Source organism: Nilaparvata lugens, chromosome 9, assembly GCF_014356525.2.
Source record: "Nilaparvata lugens isolate BPH chromosome 9, ASM1435652v1, whole genome shotgun sequence".
Classification (NCBI taxonomy): domain Eukaryota; kingdom Metazoa; phylum Arthropoda; class Insecta; order Hemiptera; family Delphacidae; genus Nilaparvata; species Nilaparvata lugens.
In genome coordinates, this window is record NC_052512.1 from 25,162,229 (window position 1) to 25,185,403 (window position 23,175).

The following is a 23,175-nucleotide window of genomic DNA, read 5'->3' on the forward strand; positions in this document are numbered from 1 at the left end:
CTTATTTGGTTTTACAACCCAGTACGGGTCACAGCCTCGCTCAATCTTCTCCAAGCATCTCTGTTCAATGCATCCCTGCACTCCAACCTTTGCCGTATCCTGGTCAACATCCAACCATCTTGTCCTGGGTCGCCCAGGCGATTCTGGCTGGCATTTCACTTTGAAAAATGAGAATCAATGCACCCAGAAACGTTTCCATGACAACGTCTTTTGGCCTAATAAACAAAGAGTGTCTATTTTTGTCATGCACAAAAGCTTCACTTTACCATGATAATTATATGGTGTTATTACAATAACTAAGCCATATTTTGGTGTTAACAATCAGCTCTTTTTCTGATAATCATTATTTTCTGTAAAAGCCACAGATAATAGCAGGATTTAAAAAGTAATAACGGACCCAATTTTGGACCCGAAAATTGAAGGTTTCATCAAACATTGGCATGATAATTATTGTAGGGTGGAAATGTTTAAGGGTGATTCCTTATTTACCACATAATTGTCATTAATGGGCACTCAATGAGGTGACGGTTCTTTATTTCATTCGAGGACAAAACAAACTTGAGAGTTTTCACTTCCTTCCCATGACTTCCTAAAGGAAGCCCAAGTGTTGAATCAGTTCAATAGAAAGCTTTTAACCAACATTTGAGTTGATGGTTTACAACCATCATTTAGGATTGCAATTCATTTCGGATAATTTGGAATGTAGAGCAGTTCAATAAAACTACAATAAGTCTATAAAAATTCTATTTATTTTTCAACTTTTATTCGGTAAGATATGTTGAAAGTCTTTTGAATTTGTTGTATGTTATAACAGTGTTTGTTGCTTTTCTCTCTTCACGGAATCTTAGGACATTCATGTTAGTTTTGTAGATTTTGTCCTCCATATCAGGTGAAACAATGTCAGTCTATCCAGAGTTCAATGCAACTGAACCACTTTTTACAATCTACATGACAAGGATCCGTCACAATCAACTCACGATCCAAGAAAACGCAATTGAATAGATGAAGGTTTTTCATGATCCAATTATATTATAATATAATATATATTTTTATAATCATCATGCTCTTCGTGCTCTCTCTTTCATTATTCTTTGTAATCTTCTTTTATTATTATACTTTGATACTTCTCAGTCCGGTCAACGAAAGGTTATACAGAAAACGTTTGGATGACAGTTTTTGACCTCGTAGTTCTGTTTAGGGTGGTGGGGAGATAAACATATCAATAGTTCTCACCCCAACCACTGTGCTGAGGTCGTGGGGGTGGTTAAAGGGTATTTTTTGGTCTCACCCATATAACTTGGAAACTATGCTTCTTATGGATATGACTATTCTATGCAAAACTGAAGAGTACATAATTTCCTGCGATATTGATCCAAAAACTTTTTTTATATCTCCTCTCAAAGTTGTCAAGGTATTCGCTCTTCAAGGTGTGACATTTTTGAAAAAATGCGATTGCCTGCAATTTTTGCTATTTTTGCTCTTATAACTTTTTAAAAATAAAAGTGAAAAATCCAAGCTGATCATTATCTTATCCAGCATCAAATTCTCTTCAATTTTGGGTATAATTTCACAAGTTTGCGCATTCCCCTACGAATTTTGCAGAAGCTTTATTTATGAGTGTGAAATATTCAAAAATTGCCTTACTTTTCCATTATTAACCTTCATTGCCTACCCGTGTTAAGCGGGTTGCATTATGCGCCCGGGAGTGCTATTGACAGGATGGCGATCCAGCTAGCTATTCTTTCACATAACTGAACTATATTTTGCATGAGAAGAAAAAATACCTCACCTACAGTCGTGGACTGGAAAGAAGATCCATTGGTAGATTCATTAGACCCTTCTTGATCCCTTCCACAGCACCAACATGCTACTAAGCGTATAGTTGGGTCCACGTTATATTGGCAGTATTTGATTATCATTAATGTTGCTATCCTTGTCTATCATCCGACAAAGCAGATATTTTTATCCTTTTCTAGCTCCACAACTGTTTTTAACAATCTAGAAATATAATTAATTGAAAATTATAAAACCTCAGTTGTTGAAATTTATCATTAGATGATTAGATTAATTAATTCTGATAGATGATAGATGATAATTTAATAGTCTGATTTCTACGGTAATATTAGCGTATAAGGGTGTCTCCTTTTTCCTTCTATATTATCCTTGAATTCAAAATTCCCAAAAACCTTGTATATACGTCGACGCGCAATTTGAAAAGGAGCATACCTGTCAAATTTCATAAGAATCTGTCACCGCGTTTTGCCGTAAATGATTCCAAACATTTAAACATTCAAACAATTAAACATTTAAACATTTAAACATTTAAACATTTAAACATTTAAACATTTAAACATTTAAACATTTAAACATTTAAACATTTAAACATTTAAACATTAACATTTAAACATTTAAACATTTAAACATTTAAACATTTAAACATTTAAACATTTAAACATTTAAACATTAACATTTAAACATTTAACATTTAAACATTTAAACATTTAAACATTTAAACATTTAAACATTTAAACATTTAAACATTTAAACATTTAAACATTTAAACATTTAAACATTAAACATTTAAACATTTAAACATTAAACATTTAAACATTTAAACATTTAAACATTAAACATTTAAACATTTAAACATTTAAACATTTAAACATTTAAACATTTAACATTTAAACATTTAAACATTTAAACATTTAAACATTTAAACATTTAAACATTTAAACATTTAAACATTTAAACATTTAAACATTTAAACATTTAAACATTTAAACATTTAAACATTTAAACATTAAAAGAAATTCCAAACCGTCGACTTGAATCTTAGACCTCACTTCGCTCGGTTAACAATAAATTACATACTGTAGTTGTATAGTATTGTGGGATATGAGATTTTAGCGATGGTAATTCTATTTTGACGTATGATATAATATTATCATATGAAAGTAACCATGTGATTAATTCAAAAAGCAACATCATCAAACAAAAAAATAAACATGTTAGTTCTTAGTAGAAAAGCTCTATGAAAAAATTAAGAAAATGTAAAATGTGAATGTGTAGAATTAATAGAATTTTCATTGATTTATATCAGGATATTGATTTAAAGAATAATATCCTACAGTATTGAATTTATTCAATTTCATTCATTAGCATTTTAAATGTGTATAATAAAATATTAATCAGCTCCAATGCAAAGTCTCACATCACTTTGAAATATTTCAACTTTTATTTATAATTTGAATTCCTCAATTCATTTACAGAGAATTATTGGATTTGGGTTCACAGGTCTTCACAATAGAAGACCCATTCGACTTGATTGTATTATGATAGTGCATTTTAATATTCTGGAATAGACCTAAACAGCTTTTAGCTTGAAAAACTACAATATGGTATGTATTTTCTATAACTATATATGGATGATTTTTTGATGTGTAGTTCATGAAGTTGCAGTCTGAAGTTGTTGAAAGATATTTTGGTTATCTATATTATATAAAAGCAAAATGGCAATCACTCACTCACTGATTGACTGACTGACTGACTGACTCACTCACTCACTCACTCACTCGCAGAACTAAAAATCTACCGGACCAAAAACGTTCAAATTTGGTAGGTATTTTCAGTTGGCCCTTTAGAGGCGCACTAAGAGATCTTTTGGCAATATTTTGAATCTAAGGGTTGTTTTTAAGGGTTTAAAGTTCGTCTTTCAGCATGTATATTCTTCTTCTCCCAATCTCTTAATTATAATTGGAATTTCCATATCATATGTTACTATAGAACTATAATCTAGAGAGAGTACCTCATCCAAACAGTTGTTAACTGGTAACTAAGTTAATAATTTTGTCAGGTTGGCATTAAGTTGAGTTGACTTTGTTAGGTTGGCACCAAGTTGAAGATTTAAATGCATTTATCGCGGAAAAATTGATTGGGCACTGCTACTTCAATCCTGGGAATATTATATCACTAGCCGTCAGGCTCGCTTCGCTCGCCATATCCGTTTAGCCAGACGTTTAGTCTGGACCCCCGACTGGATTGTCCTAGCATATGATGAAAATGTCCAAATGAAAAATGCAGGCGAGCGAAGCGAGCCTGCTGATCTCATTCTTGGACGATCCAGTCGTGGGTCCGTGGCTAGACGGATATGGCGAGCGAAGCGAGCCTGACGGCTAGTAGATTATATTTTTTCCCAAAACATTTCCTTGCGTATGAACATATTTCCAAAAGTCTCTGCAAACTTATTAATGGTAAATTCAATTGACCTACTAAGAACTTACTATACATACAGGGATCAAGAAGTGAGTCACTTGAAGTGAACCTAGATGACATAGAATGATTCAGATCACATGCAGGAAGGCTATTGGGGCCACTGCTAGGGTGGGCACACAACAGTTAGTCAAGACAAGACTAGTCACGATTAGTCACAATACTTCGCATAGTTGCTTATGAAGCAACACACACCGATTAGACATGTCTTCATAAGCAACCATGTGAAGTATTGTGACTAGACGTGTCTTGTCTTGTCTTGACTAACTGGTGTGTGCCTAGCCTTACTTTTGGTATTATAAATTGACTGAATTTCCTGAATATTACTTATCAAATGAATTATATTAAAATCTTCTTCTTCTTCTTCTTCTTCTTCTTACAAAAAAGGATTAGGTTATAACCTGTTCCGACTCACATCTAGCCAATTATTCAAATAAACATAAAAATCCTATTGTAGCCACCGCTTGCGTGGTCTGCCAACATCTCTTTTGCCTACTGGCTGATAATTACAGACTTTTAATGGTATTCTCTCAGCTGACATTCTTTGAGCATGCTTCCTCCATCGATGTCGATTCTCCGTAACTCATTCATGCTGCAGTTATTTAATTTTATTTTTAAAAACTATTAAATTATATTGAAATAACAAATACAATTAGAGTACCAAATTTTTTAAATTCTATCCGACCATTCTATTATATTTGATATTTTGTATGAATTTGATTCGATAAGTAAAGGATTCAGCGGAGAATACCGGTACACTGTTGTAAAAAGTTTTCTTGTGTAATTTGAAGTGCTTGTGAATATGAAATGTTATTGAACTTGTTACACCGTGAAGTCTTTATTCAATGAATCCTCTCTTGCCATTATGATATTTCATTCATTATTTTATTATACTCTTGCGAGCTCTTCTTAGAAATATTCTCGTTATTTTTTCAGATATTTTTGAGGACCACAGATTTCATGCGGCAGTACATTAATTATTTCCGCTATGATGGGAATAACAATGCACTATTGTTTATCCTGATGGCAATTATAGAAATAATAACTCTTTCATATTCGTTGATGATATTCGTTTATGAGAGAAACAACCTTGATAAATGCTTTATTGCGATTAAAGATGTATTGCTTGTGCTTACCGTGTTCAGTGGTTCAGTAGAACGATTGAGTGAACCAGATGAAAGCATCGAAATGACGCATTTAATTGAGGAAGAATTTTTATTAGATCGTTTTGAGTTGGATGAGACTTCCCAAAGCTGGGGCAGAATAGTAGAGAACTACAAAAAGAAGAGAAAACTGCTGGAATTGTTGGATAAAATGTCACTGGCGTGCACTGTCTGTTGTTACTCGTCACTTATGTTCAGAAATACTTTGGTAAGATTAGTAGAAACGAATCCAGAGGATCAACTACGGGGATTTCCCTTTCCATTTGTCTCCTACATTCCTCCAGAGTTCGATCAGGTTTCATTTTCAACATATATATTCTTTTTGCAATCCTTACTAATAATTCTTTTCACTCTGGAGGCGTTCACTGCCTATGCATCGCTAATAGAAAGCATAAGAAAACTTATGACAGACTATGAGAACATTTATATCTTGTTAGATGACATCAAGTATTATTCATCTGATATTAGTCTAGAAGATGGGAATACTTCACATTATAATGTAGAGCACACTCAAGGGGAATGAAGAGGATTTGAGAAGAAATATGGGACTCATTGTGCGATATCACCAGTACATAAACAGGTACGTTTTTAATGAATATGCTAAACATGAGGTTTTGAGGTATTCTATTCTAGAGCTATTGAACGTTGCTCCTATATAATATATTGAACAACCGTGTTCAATCAACCTACCTCCTTTCATCAACTCACATAGAGTAACATATTAAGTAGTTGACTTCTCCTCATTCTTAGCTTTGTTATCATTTTTCTCATTCATATTCGTACTTTGATTGACCTTAGATAGATTACCTTATACGCTATAAAGTTTTATTTATCAATTAATCTCTTGTTATTGTCTCATATTGTATATGGTTTCTAGTTTGTAGTATAGTTTCTAGTAACCTATTCAGTATATTTAGTTTCTCATAACATTTTTTTCCTTCACCAATAAAGAATAGTTTTTTCCTTGTATTTCTTTCTCTCAATTTTAAATTTCTTTGTATAGTGATTATTGTGGATTTCTTGATTGACGAACAATTTTTGGGATTTTCCCGTGTGCCCACATATTGTTGTAAATGAATAAATAAACGTTACTAACTTGCTTCTGAATTACCATTGGCTTTATGGCAGTTTGGGGCTTCAGCTTGGCCACAACTACTATTGATCGCTTTTATTAATCGAGTAACGAGATAGCCCCTTGTTGTCATTCGAAATAATATTAACCAGTGGCCAACTCTTAATAGAGAAGAATTCCACAATAGAGCCGATGGAGGGAAGATCGATTCAATGAATCTCGAACGGGAAATAATATATTGTGCGCTGAATTTAAATACTTTTACTTTCAAATTTGAAAAGTGAGTAATTGGAGAGGAATACTATCAAGAATAACGAGAATAAATGTATCGGGCATAAAGGGAAGGCAACACAGTACTCATCATCACTATCCTAATGATGATAGGTTAATTTACCTGAGATAACAACATTTTTTTATTGAAAGACAAAATTCAAACAAGTTCCTATGCAGATCTTACTATTCATTCTAATATTCATGGTATTATTTAAGGTTTTTTGTCAGAACAAGTCTACACCGACTGATTCGAGAACAGCTTTACAACTTTAAAAATCTGGTGTGGCGCACTCACACAACTTTCCTTGCCGTTATGAAAATTGATCACCTGACGCTAGTGTTCACGCGCATCTCAAGTCCAATATTCTAAGATCTGAGCCAGCTGGTGACAGGACTATAACGCTGGAGACACACGAGGTCTGCCATCACTTCATAGTGAATGATCTAATAAAATCAACAGTTGCAACAGTTTGCAATTGAATGATCACATTTCCTCGAATTTCCAGCTTAGGTATTTCAAATTTTAGATTGTTTCTTGAATAGTTCCAAATTTCTTAAATAACTCAATATTATTTGTTAAAAGTGGTAATTGAGTGAAATATTTCTAATTAATTTATCAATTAAAGCCATCTAAATTCAAAATTTATAGTTTTAATGTTTATTTTGTACCAAAATTTTTTAAAAATTGTACATGTGAAATTCTAACCTTATCTTGGACTTTGTCATCTATAAATTTGGAAGAAAAATAGCACAAGGACTACCTTATTATTTGATCTTTTAATGTTATTGCATTAGTGATATTTGCATTGTAAATAAATAAATAAATAAAAGTAAAATTTGAAATTGCTGAAATGGTGAGTGCCAAACTGTTGTTTTTATCTAGCTCAAAATTTAGTACATAGAATGACCGAGGCCTGAATTTAGTTGCAGCAAGCTAGCAGGTTTCCAAAATGTATCATGCTCAATCTTTACTACTTGAAATTTTTTGTTTAAATTGTATCTGAAGCCTGATAATTTGTTTCTAGAAACAAACTTTGCATAGATGGGGCGGAGTTACTGAAATTTTTACAGATATGGGACTTGTGGCAGTTGATTGAACTTTCCAATTACTATTTTAGGTATGAATGTGATCAAAATCGTTCGAACCGTTCTCGAGAAAGTCGTGAAAAACCCTGATTTTGACAACATTTTCGCAATTTATGAAAAATTGTGTTTGTGTGTGTGTGTGTGTGTGTGTGTGTGTGTGTGTGTGTGTGTGTGTGTGTGTGTGTGTGGTGTGTGTGTGTGTGTGTGTGTGTGTACACAATATCTCATCTGCCAATTAACGGAATGACTTGAAAATTGGACACGAACAATTTCAATCAAATGCAATTCAAAGCGGCTAAAATAGGAAAATGTTGTCAAAATATGGTTTTTCGCGATTTTCTCAAGAATGGCTTCAACGATTACGATCAAACTTATACCTAGAATAGTTATTGATAAGTTCTATCAACTGGCGAAAAACCCATATCTGTAAAAATTTTAGGAGCTCTGCCCCATGTTTGCAAAGTTTGATTTTAGATTCCCGATTATCAGGCTTCAGATACAATTTAAACAAAAAATTCCATATATGAAAAAAAGCATGAAAATCTCTATAATTGATGTTCAGTAACATTTTCACCTAAGATTGAAAATAAGCTCGAGATACGAGAAAATTTCATTATTCAATTGCAAACTGTTCGCAACTGTTGATTCTATTAAATCATTCACTATGAAGAGATAGCAGACCTCGTGTGTCTCCAGCTTCATTGTCCTGTCACCAGCTGGGTCAGATCTTTGGTTAGTAGACTTGAGATGCGCGTGAACACTAGCGTCAGGTGATCAATTTTCAAAATGGCAAGGAAAGTTGTGTGAGTGACATAAGATTTATATATCTGGTTATTTATATTTTATTTATATCTGGTTGTTCATGTTCAACGGATCTCGAAAACGACTCTAACGATTTCACGAAATTTGGAACATAGTAGGTTTATTATTTATACAAATTCGATTGCACTAGGTCTCATCCTTGGGAAAACTCACTGAACGACATTAAAAGGATAATTCATCCTTGGCTGAAACAGGTGTGGATAGTAGAAAAGTGAGTGAGCGAGTCAGTATCAAAATAAAAAATAAAAATATCGCTTCCCCGAAATTCATAAGATGACATATAGCCAGCTGTGAAATATAGACACGATTATGTTAGAGAATTGTGTTCTATTTATCAATAAATAAAAATAACGAGCGAAGCTCGGTGCCCCGATATTATTATGTGAATGCAGTTTTTGCAAGAGTGATTGGTCTTTCCTTGTCTGATTACTTGGCCAGGAATTTAGTATTAATAATTATTCTAAAACAATAATGCAAATTAAATGCTGTAAATTACCCCTAAGCCTTCTGCTACTGCAAATATTGACAACAGGGTAAACAGCTAGATGGAAATTCGATGAGCGCTACTATTCAAAAATAAATTTCCATTTAGCTGTTATCCCTGTTGTCAATATTTGCAGTAGCAGAATTCTTTGTGGTGATATACAGCATTTAATTTGGATTTTCGTTTGATAATAAATTCATAAGGATTTGAATAAATGCAATATTTCAGTAATCTCTATCTGTAATTAAGTATTTCACTGGATGGAGAGACAGATCATTCAAAAATGTTCATCATGAAAAGGTCATTATTTTCGGCTAGAAACAGGAGCAGATTTTCTGGTCTTTCACTTGAGTGTGATTGGAGCCAATTGTATTGTTATGGTAAATCACTTGATGAAAGTGTGAACTATTTGCTACATAGCTATTTATAGCCATGCTAGTAGCCAAGCATTCCCATTGGTCCAGTCGAGAGTAAGGAGTCAGAGTCATCATTGGTCGTGTCAGGAAGACATCCTGGATAAATCCCCAATTTGAATCACTCTGTGACAGGAAGAGAGACCTAAAGTTGTTCCTCAGAAAAAATTCTCATGATGAGTCACTGAGAAAAATAATCGAATTGTCATTGGAGATTGGGACCCTTATCACCTCTCTTCAGACCAAGTATTGTATTGAACACAAACAACTAATGAGACATTCCAGTGGGATCTGATAGAGAAGGAATGAGATACAAATCCAAATACATGCTACCCAATTTTATAGTTGATGGGGTTCTCCTCGATTCTCCGCTTGTAATTTATTGCCAATGCCTTCAATGACAATTTTACATGTGATACAGGTGATATTACACATGAAAACCAACACAGTCTGTGTTGAAAATGGATTTGAAAATCCGAAAGCTCTCCACACGTGAGTACTAGTTTTTAATAACAATAATTCAAAAATTAAATTGTAGTTTCGTCAAAAATCGTTCAACAACTTATTATTATTGACTTTTATCCATGAAAATCTCTTGCCTATATGAAATTCTGGGTGAAGCCAGGACCCTGCCAGAGCCCATCGCTTACATTCCATCTCATTGTCTAAATGTCTGAATCTGAAGGCTGCCAATATTTTCTTCCGCTAATTCCTTCTTCCATGTATTGAACACAATGATTCATATTATTTTTATTATTTTCTCATTTCTTACACAGATGTTATGAAAAATTCGTCAAATGTACACAATATACGATAATGGTAATGAGTTTCATTATATTGATGGACTCCTGCTTTAATATCTTCTTCATAATGAAGGTAAATTATATAAGTTAGTTTAACACATTTCAACTTCATTACACTTTTTTATAGAATTAACCTATATTCTTCTTCCGAATAGGTTACAGTAATTTCATAAAACATTTTCTCTATTGACTATGACTATGACTATTGACTATCGACTATGAGCAACACCTATAGATAGAGGTCATGACATCAATGTTAATTCTGAAGTGAGACTCAATTTTTTTGTATTTCATGATATATATCATTGTATCAAAATATACTACACCATTTATTCTATACTATTATACAAGGCTATATTAAATCTTTATACTATATAATATCGAGTGACCTATCTGGCTCAGGTCTGGTGTCAGAGTTTTCAGGTCGCAACTGATCAATTGAAGGGCCTCTGACATGACCTATCAACTGTTTTTTAGGCAGCCGGGACCGACGAGTTATCGTGTCCATCCGAAACACAGGAGTGGCCCGATATAAATATCCTGCCCTAATTCTTTATACTAATAATACATCAGCTGTTCATCAGTTCAGGCTCACAGCAAGAAAACAAATTTTCCAACAAGTATCAATATGGTGGCGAGTCTAGACCTCTTTCTATGTACCTATGAACATCTATTGGTTTAACTACTGTCGGATGATCATCAGAAATGAATAAAGAAACTAGGACACAATTCACCACATGAACGAATTGTATCTATAATAATATAAGCATAACATTTATTGATGCTACTTTCTTGTGTCAAGGCCACCCTTGACTCAGCCTCTTAACCCACATTTGTGCCTGGAGTTTCGCCCATCTCTGGTCTCTTGAGTTTTTCTTTTTGCCCCTCCGAAACTGCCTTGATGGGGCAGATCCTGTGGGTTTGAAGGCAAGGCAACTTCTGGAGTTGCCTTGAGGTCCATTTTAGTCGCCTCCTATGACAAGCATGGATACTGTGGGTGAAGGGGGCTTACAACCCGCAGGAAGCTTAATAACTATTTAATTATTAAATAAATAGTTAATAATATTATTATTATTCATTTCATATTTCTTGGGTAACACTTGGGTAGGGCAAAAAACATATCTTTAATTTATGATACTAAAGAATTCGACAACTACTAGATCAAGAGTAAAGCTGCGTTTTCACCAAAGTTATTAACGAAATGTTAATAACTTAATCCTAATAGATTTTATTAGATTAAACGGAACTTGACAAACACATATGTTCATCATGTGTATGATAAGTTATGTTCAATCTAATAGAATGAATAAGGATTAAGCTATCAACATTTCGTTATAACTTTGGTGTAAACGCAGCTTTACTCTTGGTCTAGTAGTTGTCGAATTCTTTAGTATCATAAATTAAAGATATGTTTTTTTTGCCTTACTCAAGTGTTACGCTGACAAACGTGGAGACGTCCTATGAAGTTAGTCTTCTCTCTCTCCAATAATTAACAATCGAGCATTCATCTGTGTGTGATGTTTGATGTTTACCAACGGTAATTTGATATAACTATCTCCGTAAACTGTATGCATAGGTTATGATCTTGAATATTGAAAAGATTTAGGCCTACTGTTACATTCAGAACCATTAGCAAAATTTATACATCTTTATTCTAGTGCTTTATTTATTCACTTCACAATATATACTGACTTATACATCCATATACAGTATGATAGCTTACAATACAGCAAAGATTCAGGATTAATTTCACATAATATGAACTGGAATGGTGATTCATGAAGGGTAGGCTACATGATATGGAAAAAAATAGGAATTAACATAAGGGTAACATTTTTGTTTTGCATGTACATAAATTGGCGGAACTTTTGATAAAAGGTCAGAAGGCCTGCTTCGGTATATTGGCACTAATATAGTTTTTGCTTTTTTTTCTGAATTCGTGCTTTTTGTATAAAGTTTTTTTTCTTTGATATCTTGATTTTTATTTTCTCTTTTTTTTTCAATAAGACGTTACCGGGTTATCCGCAGCTGTCTATTATTTACATTTCCCCTAGCTTGAATGATGGATTTATCTACTGAGTTACATTTATTATTTATTTATTCATCTTGTAATTTTGCTATCATAGGGACAAGTATAACCTACAATAGTTCAGTTATTTATGTTAGTTCGTTATTCTTAGTTATTTATTTTAGCCTATCTTGTAAAAATATTCAGGCCTAGAAAAATGTATTGTACTGTATCATTATTAAAGTTTTGAAACAAACCTGTATAGTTTTGACCGGAACTCACCCCTACTCACAGATGTCTTTGTAGGAATACTCTGTCCATTTCCCTATTACAATTATTATTGTAATGATTGTATTATAATATTGTATCACTCTCACTCTCACACTCACTCTCACTCTCACTCACTCTCTCTCACTCACACTCTCACTCTCTTTGTGGAATAGAGAGTATTCGATTTGATTTGATATCGATGTCCATTCTTTGGAAAGAGTACTAAAAATAATCTTCCCAGTAACACTATCAAAACTAGACAGAGGGTGAGAGAGAGAGAGAGTGAGAGTGAGAGAGAGTGAGTGAGAGTGAGTGTGAGAGTGAGAGTGAGAGTGTGAGTGAGAGAGAGTGAGTGAGAGTGAGAGTGAGTGTGAGAGTGAGAGTGTGAGTGAGAGAGAGTGAAATGAGAGAGAGAGAGTGAGAGGTTCATTCTTAAAATGTTTGTTTCCCATGGAGGACATAGCTAAGATACTTCCATATAATATCAGTTTTAATAAGTTCCTGTTCTAACTGTTCTAATAAGTAATTTTAACTGTTGTTCTGTATTTTCTTCTTTTAGGTGAGAAATCCAAAAGTCATCATGACTCATGTATCAACATTCATCTTCAACAACATATTTATCCTTCTTAGCTATTATAGTGGTCAGCAAATTAGCAACCAGGTTCGTTTCAATACTTTAATAATGATACAAGTAAAAGTTTCTGCGATTATTCATAAATTAGTGTTTTTCAAATCATTATTCCCAGTATAACTGAAAAGTGGAACTTCATAGAATAAGATACAGGATTACAGAACTAGACAGAACCAACACATAAATAAACATTCATTGAACACTTCAATACTTCAATAGAATGAGAAAAAAGAAAACTTCAATTCGGATAAAAAACAAAATTTAAAACCTATACCTATATGAGGCACATCGAGCCTAAATCGACAAATTAGTTTAAATAGGCCTGTCATGCACTTCCGGTATAGTATAGGGATGTTACAGATTGTTTACACGTAGTTCAGGCTGTTTTCCAAATCAAAGCGATGAATAATACCGATATTTTGTGATTATGTGCAATTCAAAAGCCAACACCTAATATTAAAGGAATTATATTGCAGTTTCAGAGAAACAAAGAAATGAAAAATTCCTTCCAGGATTTTAGCAATAAATATACAAAATTTTTGCAAGTAAATTGCTCTGTTAATGAAATGTTAACGGTGCTATTAACATCCACCCAAAACCAAACAAATAAGGGAAGAGCAATTACGTTCCTACAAAGAATAGTGTAGCCTTAAAAGAATAGTGTTGCTATTATAATTTTTTCAAGATTAGGTGTTGGCTTTTGAATTGCACATAATCACAAAATATCGGTATTATTTATCGCTCTGATTTGGAAAACAGCCTGAACTACTTGTAAACAATCTGTAACATCCCTATACTGTACCGGAAGTAATTTTATAACAGTTCAGGTGCATGACAGGCCTATTTAAACTAATTTGTCGGTTTAGGCTCGATGTGTCTCAAATAGGTATAGGTTTTAAATTTTGTTTTTTATCCGAAGTGAAGTTTTCTTTTTTCTTATTCTATTGAAGTGTTCAATTAATGTTTATTTATGTGTTGGTTCTGTCTAGTTTTGTAATCCTGAATCTTATTCTATGAAGTTTTACTTTTCAGTTCATAAAACACCAACATTCACGGTACTGGGAATTATGATTTGAAAAACACTAATTTATGAATATATGACACGGCAAACATACGTGAAACTCTCATTCCTTCATAAACGAAATAGTAGCAAAGTATGAAAAACCAACTAGTTAAAGCCTCAATAACAACTCACTCCAAAAACATAGACTTCAATTTTCTACGACAGAGCAAAGAACAACTAAGAGAAATAGTAGCAAAGTATTGGAAAACTAAATGAAAAACTCACTATAGTCACAGGCTCAATATAACAACTCACTCCAAAAACATAGACTGTTCAATTTTCTAGGACAGAGTAAAGAACAACTGAGAATAATTAATTATTATTAAACGAAAATCTAATTAAATGCTGTAAATCACCCCTAAGACTTCTGCTGCAGCGAATATGGACAACAGGGTTTACAGCTAGATGGAAATTCGATGAGAGCTACTATACAAAAACTATTGTCAGTCCGGGAATCGAACCGGGTTCCGGGTTTTTTTATAGTAGCTCTTATCGAATTCCATCCAGCTGTTAACCCTGTTGTCAATATTTGCAGTAGCAGAGATCTTCGGGGTGATTTACAGCATTTAATTAGGATTTTCGTTTAATAATAATTATTCATTGATCAGAAATTGAACAAATGCAATTTATAATTCACTAGCAGGACACCCGTACTTCGCTTCGGGAATTAAAAGATAAGATTATTTTTGAGAACCATTTATAATCTAAATTCTACCAACATTGTTATAATCGTTTTTTAGATTAGGCCACAACTTGGCATGAAAACTATTGAGTCAAATCATTCGATTAATCATTGATGTGTCGGAAGTGCTCTGTAGAATAGTAGTCCAATTGCAGCGAATTTTGTAGAATATTGGGAAAAGGAACAACAGCTATTTGGCCGTTTTAATAAATGACCCCTTTCTTTCTTACGCCAAGTTAAATTTTGGCCGAATTTCCTCATTCTTTGCAAACAGATTCCACAACGGACACTTCTGAAGTTTTGAAAATACCCTCCATATATCATACTGAATTATTATAATTTCATCAAAATTGTTTAAGCAGTTATCGCGATCGGATATAGATAAATTAGTCTTGACAGAATAGGATCACTTGATAGAAGCAACTCCCGTCATAAAAGTTTGTTTTATGAAAAATAAAAACTATCTATACTCCCAGGAATAGCTCTGATTGAAGCAGCAGTGCCCAATCAATTTGTTCTCGATGAATGCATTTTGATTCGTTCTTCAACTTGGTGCCAACCTAATGAAGTCATCTCAACCTAATGCCAACCTGTCAAAATTATTAATATTAAGTTGCCAGAGTTGCGATAGAGCAGTCGAAGAGAACGGTCGCAAGATTCGGTGCTCCCTTATCGCACAACGATGATAGATTTAGCAAGTTACCGCGCGCAAATAGGCTCGTTTCGTAATATTCGGTGTTATATTGTGAAAAACATAGTGTTGTATAAATTAGAACAGTGCTGCTTTTCATGGTTTATTGTACTTGCATCGTTACTAATTATTGGAGGTGTTGAGTTGAATCCTGGTCCCGAGAACGTTACCCTCGACGATGTGTGGAAAAAGCTCGAAAAACTCGAGAATTTGAACGTTATGATGAAGGATTTGAGTGAGCTAAAAGATTCGTTTATTCAAATTTTGCGTAAAATTTATGAAGTTCAGAAAGATGCTAAGTTACAAAGTGATAAAATTGCAAACCTTGAAGACGAGAACAGTTTCTTGCGTTATAAAGTGGACAGTCTTGAAAATCATTCCCGGCGTTCTAATTTGTTATTCTTCAACATCAAAGAAGATTATAGGGAGTCACCCGCGCAAACAGAGACAATTATTACAAATAGTCATTGATAGTCGTTGATAGTCATTGATAGCCGAATTATTATTGTACTAATATAATCTAATCCGTCGAATTAAAAAAGTTACAAAATATATTATCATTGTGTGTAAATGATAGGTTTAAGTTTTCTAGTCAATATTAGTTTCTGGAACAAACGAGCTTTCAATGGTGCTTGAAAACTTGTTTATATAGATTTGAACTTCTTACCTTTTTTATGTAAATTTATTGCTTCTTGTCATTATGTTATCGTACGTTTTTACAGTTTAAACTAATTGAATTAGTTAAGTTAACTGGAATTGTTAAGCTTTTTGAGTTTAGTGGATTTGTTGAATGTATAAAACTTATTGGATTTGCTGAACTTGTTGAATGTATTTAAGTTACTCAGTTATTTGAATGTGTGGAATCTATTTAATTTATTGATTAGGAATTACCTTGTACCTTCCAATGTGAGCTTGTTGAATGTTAGAGATTCATAGTAATAATGTTTATTAATTGTAACGTGGGTACTTTCATTGTTCGCGGTTGAATGCAAATTTATAATTGGATCTTGTTATTAGTTTGATCTATTGCCAAACATTTTGTTCATGTGGTTTATAATTAAGTTGCCAGTTAACAACTGTTTCGAAGAGATACTCTCTCTAGATTATAGATCTATAATAACATATGATATGGACATTTCTATTATAATAAGGAGATTGGGAGAAGAAGAATATACATGCTAAAAGACGACCCTTAAAAACCACCCTTAGAGTTGAAATATCGCCAAAAGATTTCTTAGTGAGCACCTAGGACGTTTAAGGAAGCTATATTCCAATTTTTGTTGCAATCCATCCAGTAGTTTTACAGAAATCGTGATCAGTGAGTCAGTGAGATAAGAATTTTATAAGTATAGATTAATGAAGTTTGAACACTAATTCTGAAAAATCTAGAAGGAAAATTGTAATTTGGGCTTCCAAATGCACGAGATTGATATTTTTAGAATCTATGTTCAAAATTTGGAGATCTAAATCATTCCCGTTTTTCCGGTATGCAATCCACAAGTTGACATGTTTTGATGTGAACAAACGAACACATGAACAAACACAACCCTACTCTCTCTCATTATAATAATTATCGGAGCGAGTGCAAGAGTTCACATATGAGCAATCAAACTCAAAACTCGGCAATTCTTCTTCCGAATTGATTGTGTATATTTTGTCTCTGTTGTTCCCACATCCTATCTTCATTTTGACCGCCCTATCAGTTTAAACATAACTGAAGCCCTTATCTCCCTGTAGTTTCTTGGCTCTGGCGAACAGCTCCCTCAGTTTCTCAGTGAGCGACCTGTTGTAGATAGGTATTGCCTCCCCTCTAACTAACATTTTGATTCAACTATCATGGGACGAACTGCTTATATAGTTGTTCGCCTTTAGTTAAATGTTAAGGTATTTAGTTTGAATGTATAGTACAGGTTGTATCCTATCATAACATGACCAAACATACGGTGCCAAATTAGTAGCCTTTTACTAAGGGGGACGCACACAGCAACAAATAAACGTACAGACGAAAAGAGAAACAATCAAACGTCTGCATGCAGTCGTGAGCAGACATTGCGGACAGACGTCCGTGTGCGTTAACATTCGAACATCTGGAGATAGATTTTTACGAGATGGTTTGCATAATATATCTGCTCACGTCTGCATGCAGATGTTTGATTGTTACTTCGTCTGTCTGCGTCTCAAATCAAAATTTTTATTCGCAATTAAAACAATTGAGGGTTTTGCCAAACCCGAAGGTTTTTCGGCGGGTGCCCAGTTACAAATAAAAAAGTTACAAAAGTTAAATAAGCTCAGACAAGATAAATATCATACTTCAGAGATTTCAAGTATAATATGGAAGAAAACAAATTCAAAGTGCAAGAAGAAAATAAGAAATATACATAAGATTTTGCTAGAGAATTAATAAAAAAAAGAGAATAACGAAAATTTATTAGAAAGGAATGAAATAGAAGAGGAAAAGGGGAAAATTGTTTTACACAAGTAATAATGCATTTTTATCGTTGAGGCAGGCGGCAGTGACAATGAAAAGAAAGTTTTAAAACTTCAGCCAGCGGAAGTTGAAAAATTCTAATAATCTAAGCATATGCTGTCATTTTTGCTCTGCAGATTTGAGCCTCATGCACAGCAACCGATATTTTTCGACAGTTATATACTGTATAACGTGTCATGAGGTGTATTCATCTATGTAATTTTTCCACTTGAAAACGCAAATCTCCATTGAGTATTGGACATTGCTTTTGCAGGTTTGTGCGGTCAATGGCGTTAATTTGAATACCCTCAATCAAATTCAATAACATTGAAGGATACTCCTATGTCCAGCATATTACATGTCATCTCATTTGTGTTAGGGATCGGTATATGAGTGAATGAGAGTTTACTCTCAGAATCTATTAACAGAGACAACAAGTAGAGACAACTTACGTGACAAGAGAGACTAACTTAAGCTTATCCTTTCTCTATGCTATTAATTTGTGGTAATCTGTTACAGAATGAAATATTTCGAAGATATCTGGCAGAGCTTCCATGGATCAACAAGCCAAAGTGGTTCAAGCAGAGCATGATAATTATTATGAGCCGAGCTAATGTTGATACTCAGATCAAACCATATGGAATCTTCTACCTAAACCTCACATCATACAAAGATGTAAGTCACTTATCGAACCCCCCTTGTTTATTATCACTCATGAGATGAAAAAGGATAATACGGTATTCGCTCTCTTTGAAACATTCCAATGTATATGACTGTTTTTTTTCACAGTTGTTGAAAGCTGCTTTCTCGTTTGCGAACATTCTCTACACTTACAAAATGGCACGAGGAGAACAATAAGGTGCTGGAAATGACAATATGGGAAACTCATCTCAATGGGGGCATGGAACGGTCAAGGGAGAACAATACCACTCCTTCAACGCCGGTTCAATGGGAAACAATAACTGGCAACTCATGTCAATATTAAAAAATAGGGGGTTCATGGCCCCATTCAAATAGTTTTAGTAATATAGGAAATATTTTCAATACCTACTGCAAAATCCAACACTCTGGTTTGCAGCTTACAACTCGACATACATGTATCGTTTTAAAATATCACTAAGAAAATCAGTTTTATATCCATGAATGTATAAATTTAGGTTCATCATCAATGGTTTCCAAATTATCTCAGTTATTATGTTTTTGTCTTTTGTGAATAAATTGAATAAAAATGACTTATAACCTGATGCGAGTTATAAAATCGTTATTTATACTTTTTGACATACGACGGGCACATCCTTTGCTTTGCAATTAGATCTTACATCAATAAAAAACTGGTATGCCATTACGGTTTATATATGTAACCGGTGGAGGTATTTTTAACCCTACACCACACCTGACATCATTTCTGTAACCGGTGACATATTTGTCTCTATTTAGTTTAATCTTCCAAATATGAAATATATAAAAATACATGTGGTTTGTTAGACATTTTTGCAGTCTATACCACCGCTGCGCACCAATGTAAACGGAGGGGGGTTGTTTCTTCTCTTCTATAATATTACTAAAGTTTACTGCTATCTACATATGAAATATACATCTACCGGTATTTGAATTTCCTGATTCTACTCCTACTCACTCTATAAAATTTGGTTCTCTATTCAACAAGATGAAAATTACTGATAACTGAAAGTTTAACAATTTGTCCCTCTGAATGGGAAATGGGCCCATTCAGAGGACCGAGGCTCGCACACCGTTACATGTTTTCCGTTCACGTCTCAATACCAACTGTGGCCTTTTCACTGAAAATTATTCCCCCTCCACGAGCGTTGAGCATAACTTCCAGTGGAAAAGCCAAAGCTGCAAAAAGGTCAATGCTCGTACAATTTTCAAATACAGTGGCTTTTTCGACAAGAAATTGAAACTGCACTTGAAAAATGCACGAAAATTGCTTTAATTTCGACAATTAAGCAACAAGTTAGCAAATTCAAACAAGACAGAGTCAATTCTCACACTAAAAACGCAGGGTTCAACATACAGTTAGTATCAAAGTTCATTTCAGTTCAAAAACCTAAAAAACAATATAAGATACACAAAAACAACTACAATAATACCCACTCAATATCACACTATTACATTACCCCCTCCCCTAAAAAAGACGATTTCACCAAAATTTCATTCACTCTTAATTTGCTTTCACACTAACACTTGACACTATTATCTGGTCAACATCAAGCCTGGAGCTGGGACCTGGGACAGCCCTTCGATATGGATGGGGGTGGTCGAAGAGATGGACCATGCACCCGACGGTAGTACCCAGACATCTCAGCCCGTGGTAGGTGGTTGACATCAGCGCCAACTGCAATACAGCTGTAGGTCAGTTCTGGCAGTCGGAAGCCAGTCAGCTGTTCGCTGGCCTCAGCGACATCAGGAAGTCAGCATCCTCCCGGAACAGTGGACATCACATCAGCAGTAGCAATGATGTCATCGGGAGTGAGGCATAGATGGAATGGCCCCATCACTCTTGCACACAGTAGCCTCTTGTAGACAGGCCGTGATATCCCAGAAGACAAATCACTGTTTCTTCCAACAGGAACTAACCTTTTCAACTGTTATCACTCAACATTTCATCAAAACTCACAACTTACATGAGAGTTGGGTGTGCCAGACCCAGAAAAATTTACTAACACTGTAGCTCAAAATAGAAATGACCGAGCCCTTTAAAATTAATTCAACTCAAAATATTCACTTTTCACATAAGACAACAATAAATTTGAACGCATAATATATTTCCTAAAAAGTCATTTCATTATCTCGTATCAATTAACTTCGAAATAAATTACAATTATTCTATCTCTCTGCCTATGGATTCAAAACAATAGCCTGCCAGCTTGCATTTTCAGAGTAGCTTCCAATATTGTAGTCATAACGTCCAACTCATTATTGATTCAATTATCTATTACGTTTTCAACTATTTTCCGTTTGTCTCTACTACTGTTTATTCTATATTCCTTATCATGTTCTTCTTCTCCTTCTTTCGTTTCATTTCTACTCTCGTTCACAAAATAATATAATTATGATTTACTGTTCTACTCTAATTTCAATTGTTCTCATCGTACAGTCCAAGGAGTACTTTTTCTTTTCTTTCCAACCGTTACTTCCTCTCTCATTCTCAATTACACTTGTTGATCTTAATCACTCTTATTACACAATAAACAGATTCTCTCTCTTATACACACTTGTTGATATCTACACCATCTACACTGTTTCTCTCTCTTTCCAACATACACTTCAGAGTCAGCTATCTATCTTTCAATTATTCAGGTCAGATCTACTCGCTGCCTTAGCTTAGTCGAATAATAGAACTAAACCATGAAATAAAATACTTCCACTACTTCTTATTGATTGGCCAATTTCCCTCTTAAGAGCCAGCATAGTCGAAAATGCCTACAATCAAGAACTTCTAAACAGCTAACCTATGGATGCCCGATCCATGTTCATAACACCAGTTCACCTAACTGTGTTATCACTTTCATTGAATTTCCCGAATTCAATCGCACCTTGGAATTCCCGATTCCAAAACCTCTCAGTCCCGCTGAGATCGTCGTCATCACTCGATAACACCGCCTGTATTATCCTCAGTACCTCAGGCCCGCTGAGTAAAAAAAAATCACATCTTAATCCATTTTACCTTATTTACCAATAATTTCTGCCCAGAATAAACCGAAATCTCAAATTACAACCTACTCGATCCAGCCGTAAAATGAGTATTCGGTTCAAACGGGCGGAAATAATACCATATTCATTCATCATTCTTCCATATATCAAATCTAATCATCTCAATCTCTCGTACATAACATTTTTTTTCTCGAAATACAACTGGATATAAAATCAACTTAATACCTCCTTGGACTCTCTCCCACAAAACATGATTTAAAAAAATTCTACATAACATTTTCCTTGACGAACTACGATAAGGAGATTGGGAGAAGAAGAATATACATGCTAAAAGACGACCCTTAAAAACCACCCTTAGAGTTGAAATATCGCCAAAAGATTTCTTAGTGAGCACCTAGGACGTTTAAGGAAGCTATATTCCAATTTTTGTTGCAATCCATCCAGTAGTTTTACAGAAATCGTGATCAGTGAGTCAGTGAGATAAGAATTTTATAAGTATAGATTAATGAAGTTTGAACACTAATTCTGAAAAATCTAGAAGGAAAATTGTAATTTGGGCTTCCAAATGCACGAGATTGATATTTTTAGAATCTATGTTCAAAATTTGGAGATCTAAATCATTCCCGTTTTTCCGGTATGCAATCCACAAGTTGACATGTTTTGATGTGAACAAACGAACACATGAACAAACACAACCCTACTCTCTCTCATTATAATAATTATCGGAGCGAGTGCAAGAGTTCACATATGAGCAATCAAACTCAAAACTCGGCAATTCTTCTTCCGAATTGATTGTGTATATTTTGTCTCTGTTGTTCCCACATCCTATCTTCATTTTGACCGCCCTATCAGTTTAAACATAACTGAAGCCCTTATCTCCCTGTAGTTTCTTGGCTCTGGCGAACAGCTCCCTCAGTTTCTCAGTGAGCGACCTGTTGTAGATAGGTATTGCCTCCCCTCTAACTAACATTTTGATTCAACTATCATGGGACGAACTGCTTATATAGTTGTTCGCCTTTAGTTAAATGTTAAGGTATTTAGTTTGAATGTATAGTACAGGTTGTATCCTATCATAACATGACCAAACATACGGTGCCAAATTAGTAGCCTTTTACTAAGGGGGACGCACACAGCAACAAATAAACGTACAGACGAAAAGAGAAACAATCAAACGTCTGCATGCAGTCGTGAGCAGACATTGCGGACAGACGTCCGTGTGCGTTAACATTCGAACATCTGGAGATAGATTTTTACGAGATGGTTTGCATAATATATCTGCTCACGTCTGCATGCAGATGTTTGA

General features: G+C 34.2%; 1 protein-coding gene across 2 annotated transcripts; it reads left to right on the forward strand.

Annotated features, from left to right (window-relative positions):
* Nucleotides 1-495: 495 nt before the first annotated feature.
* On the forward strand, nucleotides 496-19,435 carry LOC111054398. 2 transcript variants are annotated; one of them, XM_039435682.1, is made up of 7 exons: nucleotides 546-768; nucleotides 3,270-3,398; nucleotides 5,206-6,012; nucleotides 10,359-10,458; nucleotides 13,223-13,324; nucleotides 18,717-18,872; nucleotides 18,987-19,435. In XM_039435682.1, exons 3-7 carry the CDS (start codon nucleotides 5,975-5,977, stop codon nucleotides 19,053-19,055), a joined length of 465 nt encoding a protein of 154 aa, XP_039291616.1. In that variant the 5' UTR covers nucleotides 546-768; nucleotides 3,270-3,398; nucleotides 5,206-5,974; the 3' UTR covers nucleotides 19,056-19,435. The 2 variants fall into 2 exon arrangements, 1 of the variants encoding a protein (XP_039291616.1); XR_005572183.1 differs by lacking the exons at nucleotides 10,359-10,458; nucleotides 13,223-13,324 and having other exon boundaries at nucleotides 496-768.
* Nucleotides 19,436-23,175: the final 3,740 nt, after the last annotated feature.

Bases quoted from the DNA above. Each gene is read 5' to 3' on its own strand.
- LOC111054398 (XM_039435682.1), top strand. From the start codon at position 5,975: ATGGGACTCATTGTGCGATATCACCAGTACATAAACAG. The intron at 6,013-10,358 runs GTACGTTTTTAA...TTTCTTACACAG, and splicing joins TATCACCAGTACATAAACAG to ATGTTATGAAAAATTCGTCA. The intron at 10,459-13,222 runs GTAAATTATATA...TTCTTCTTTTAG, and splicing joins ATATCTTCTTCATAATGAAG to GTGAGAAATCCAAAAGTCAT.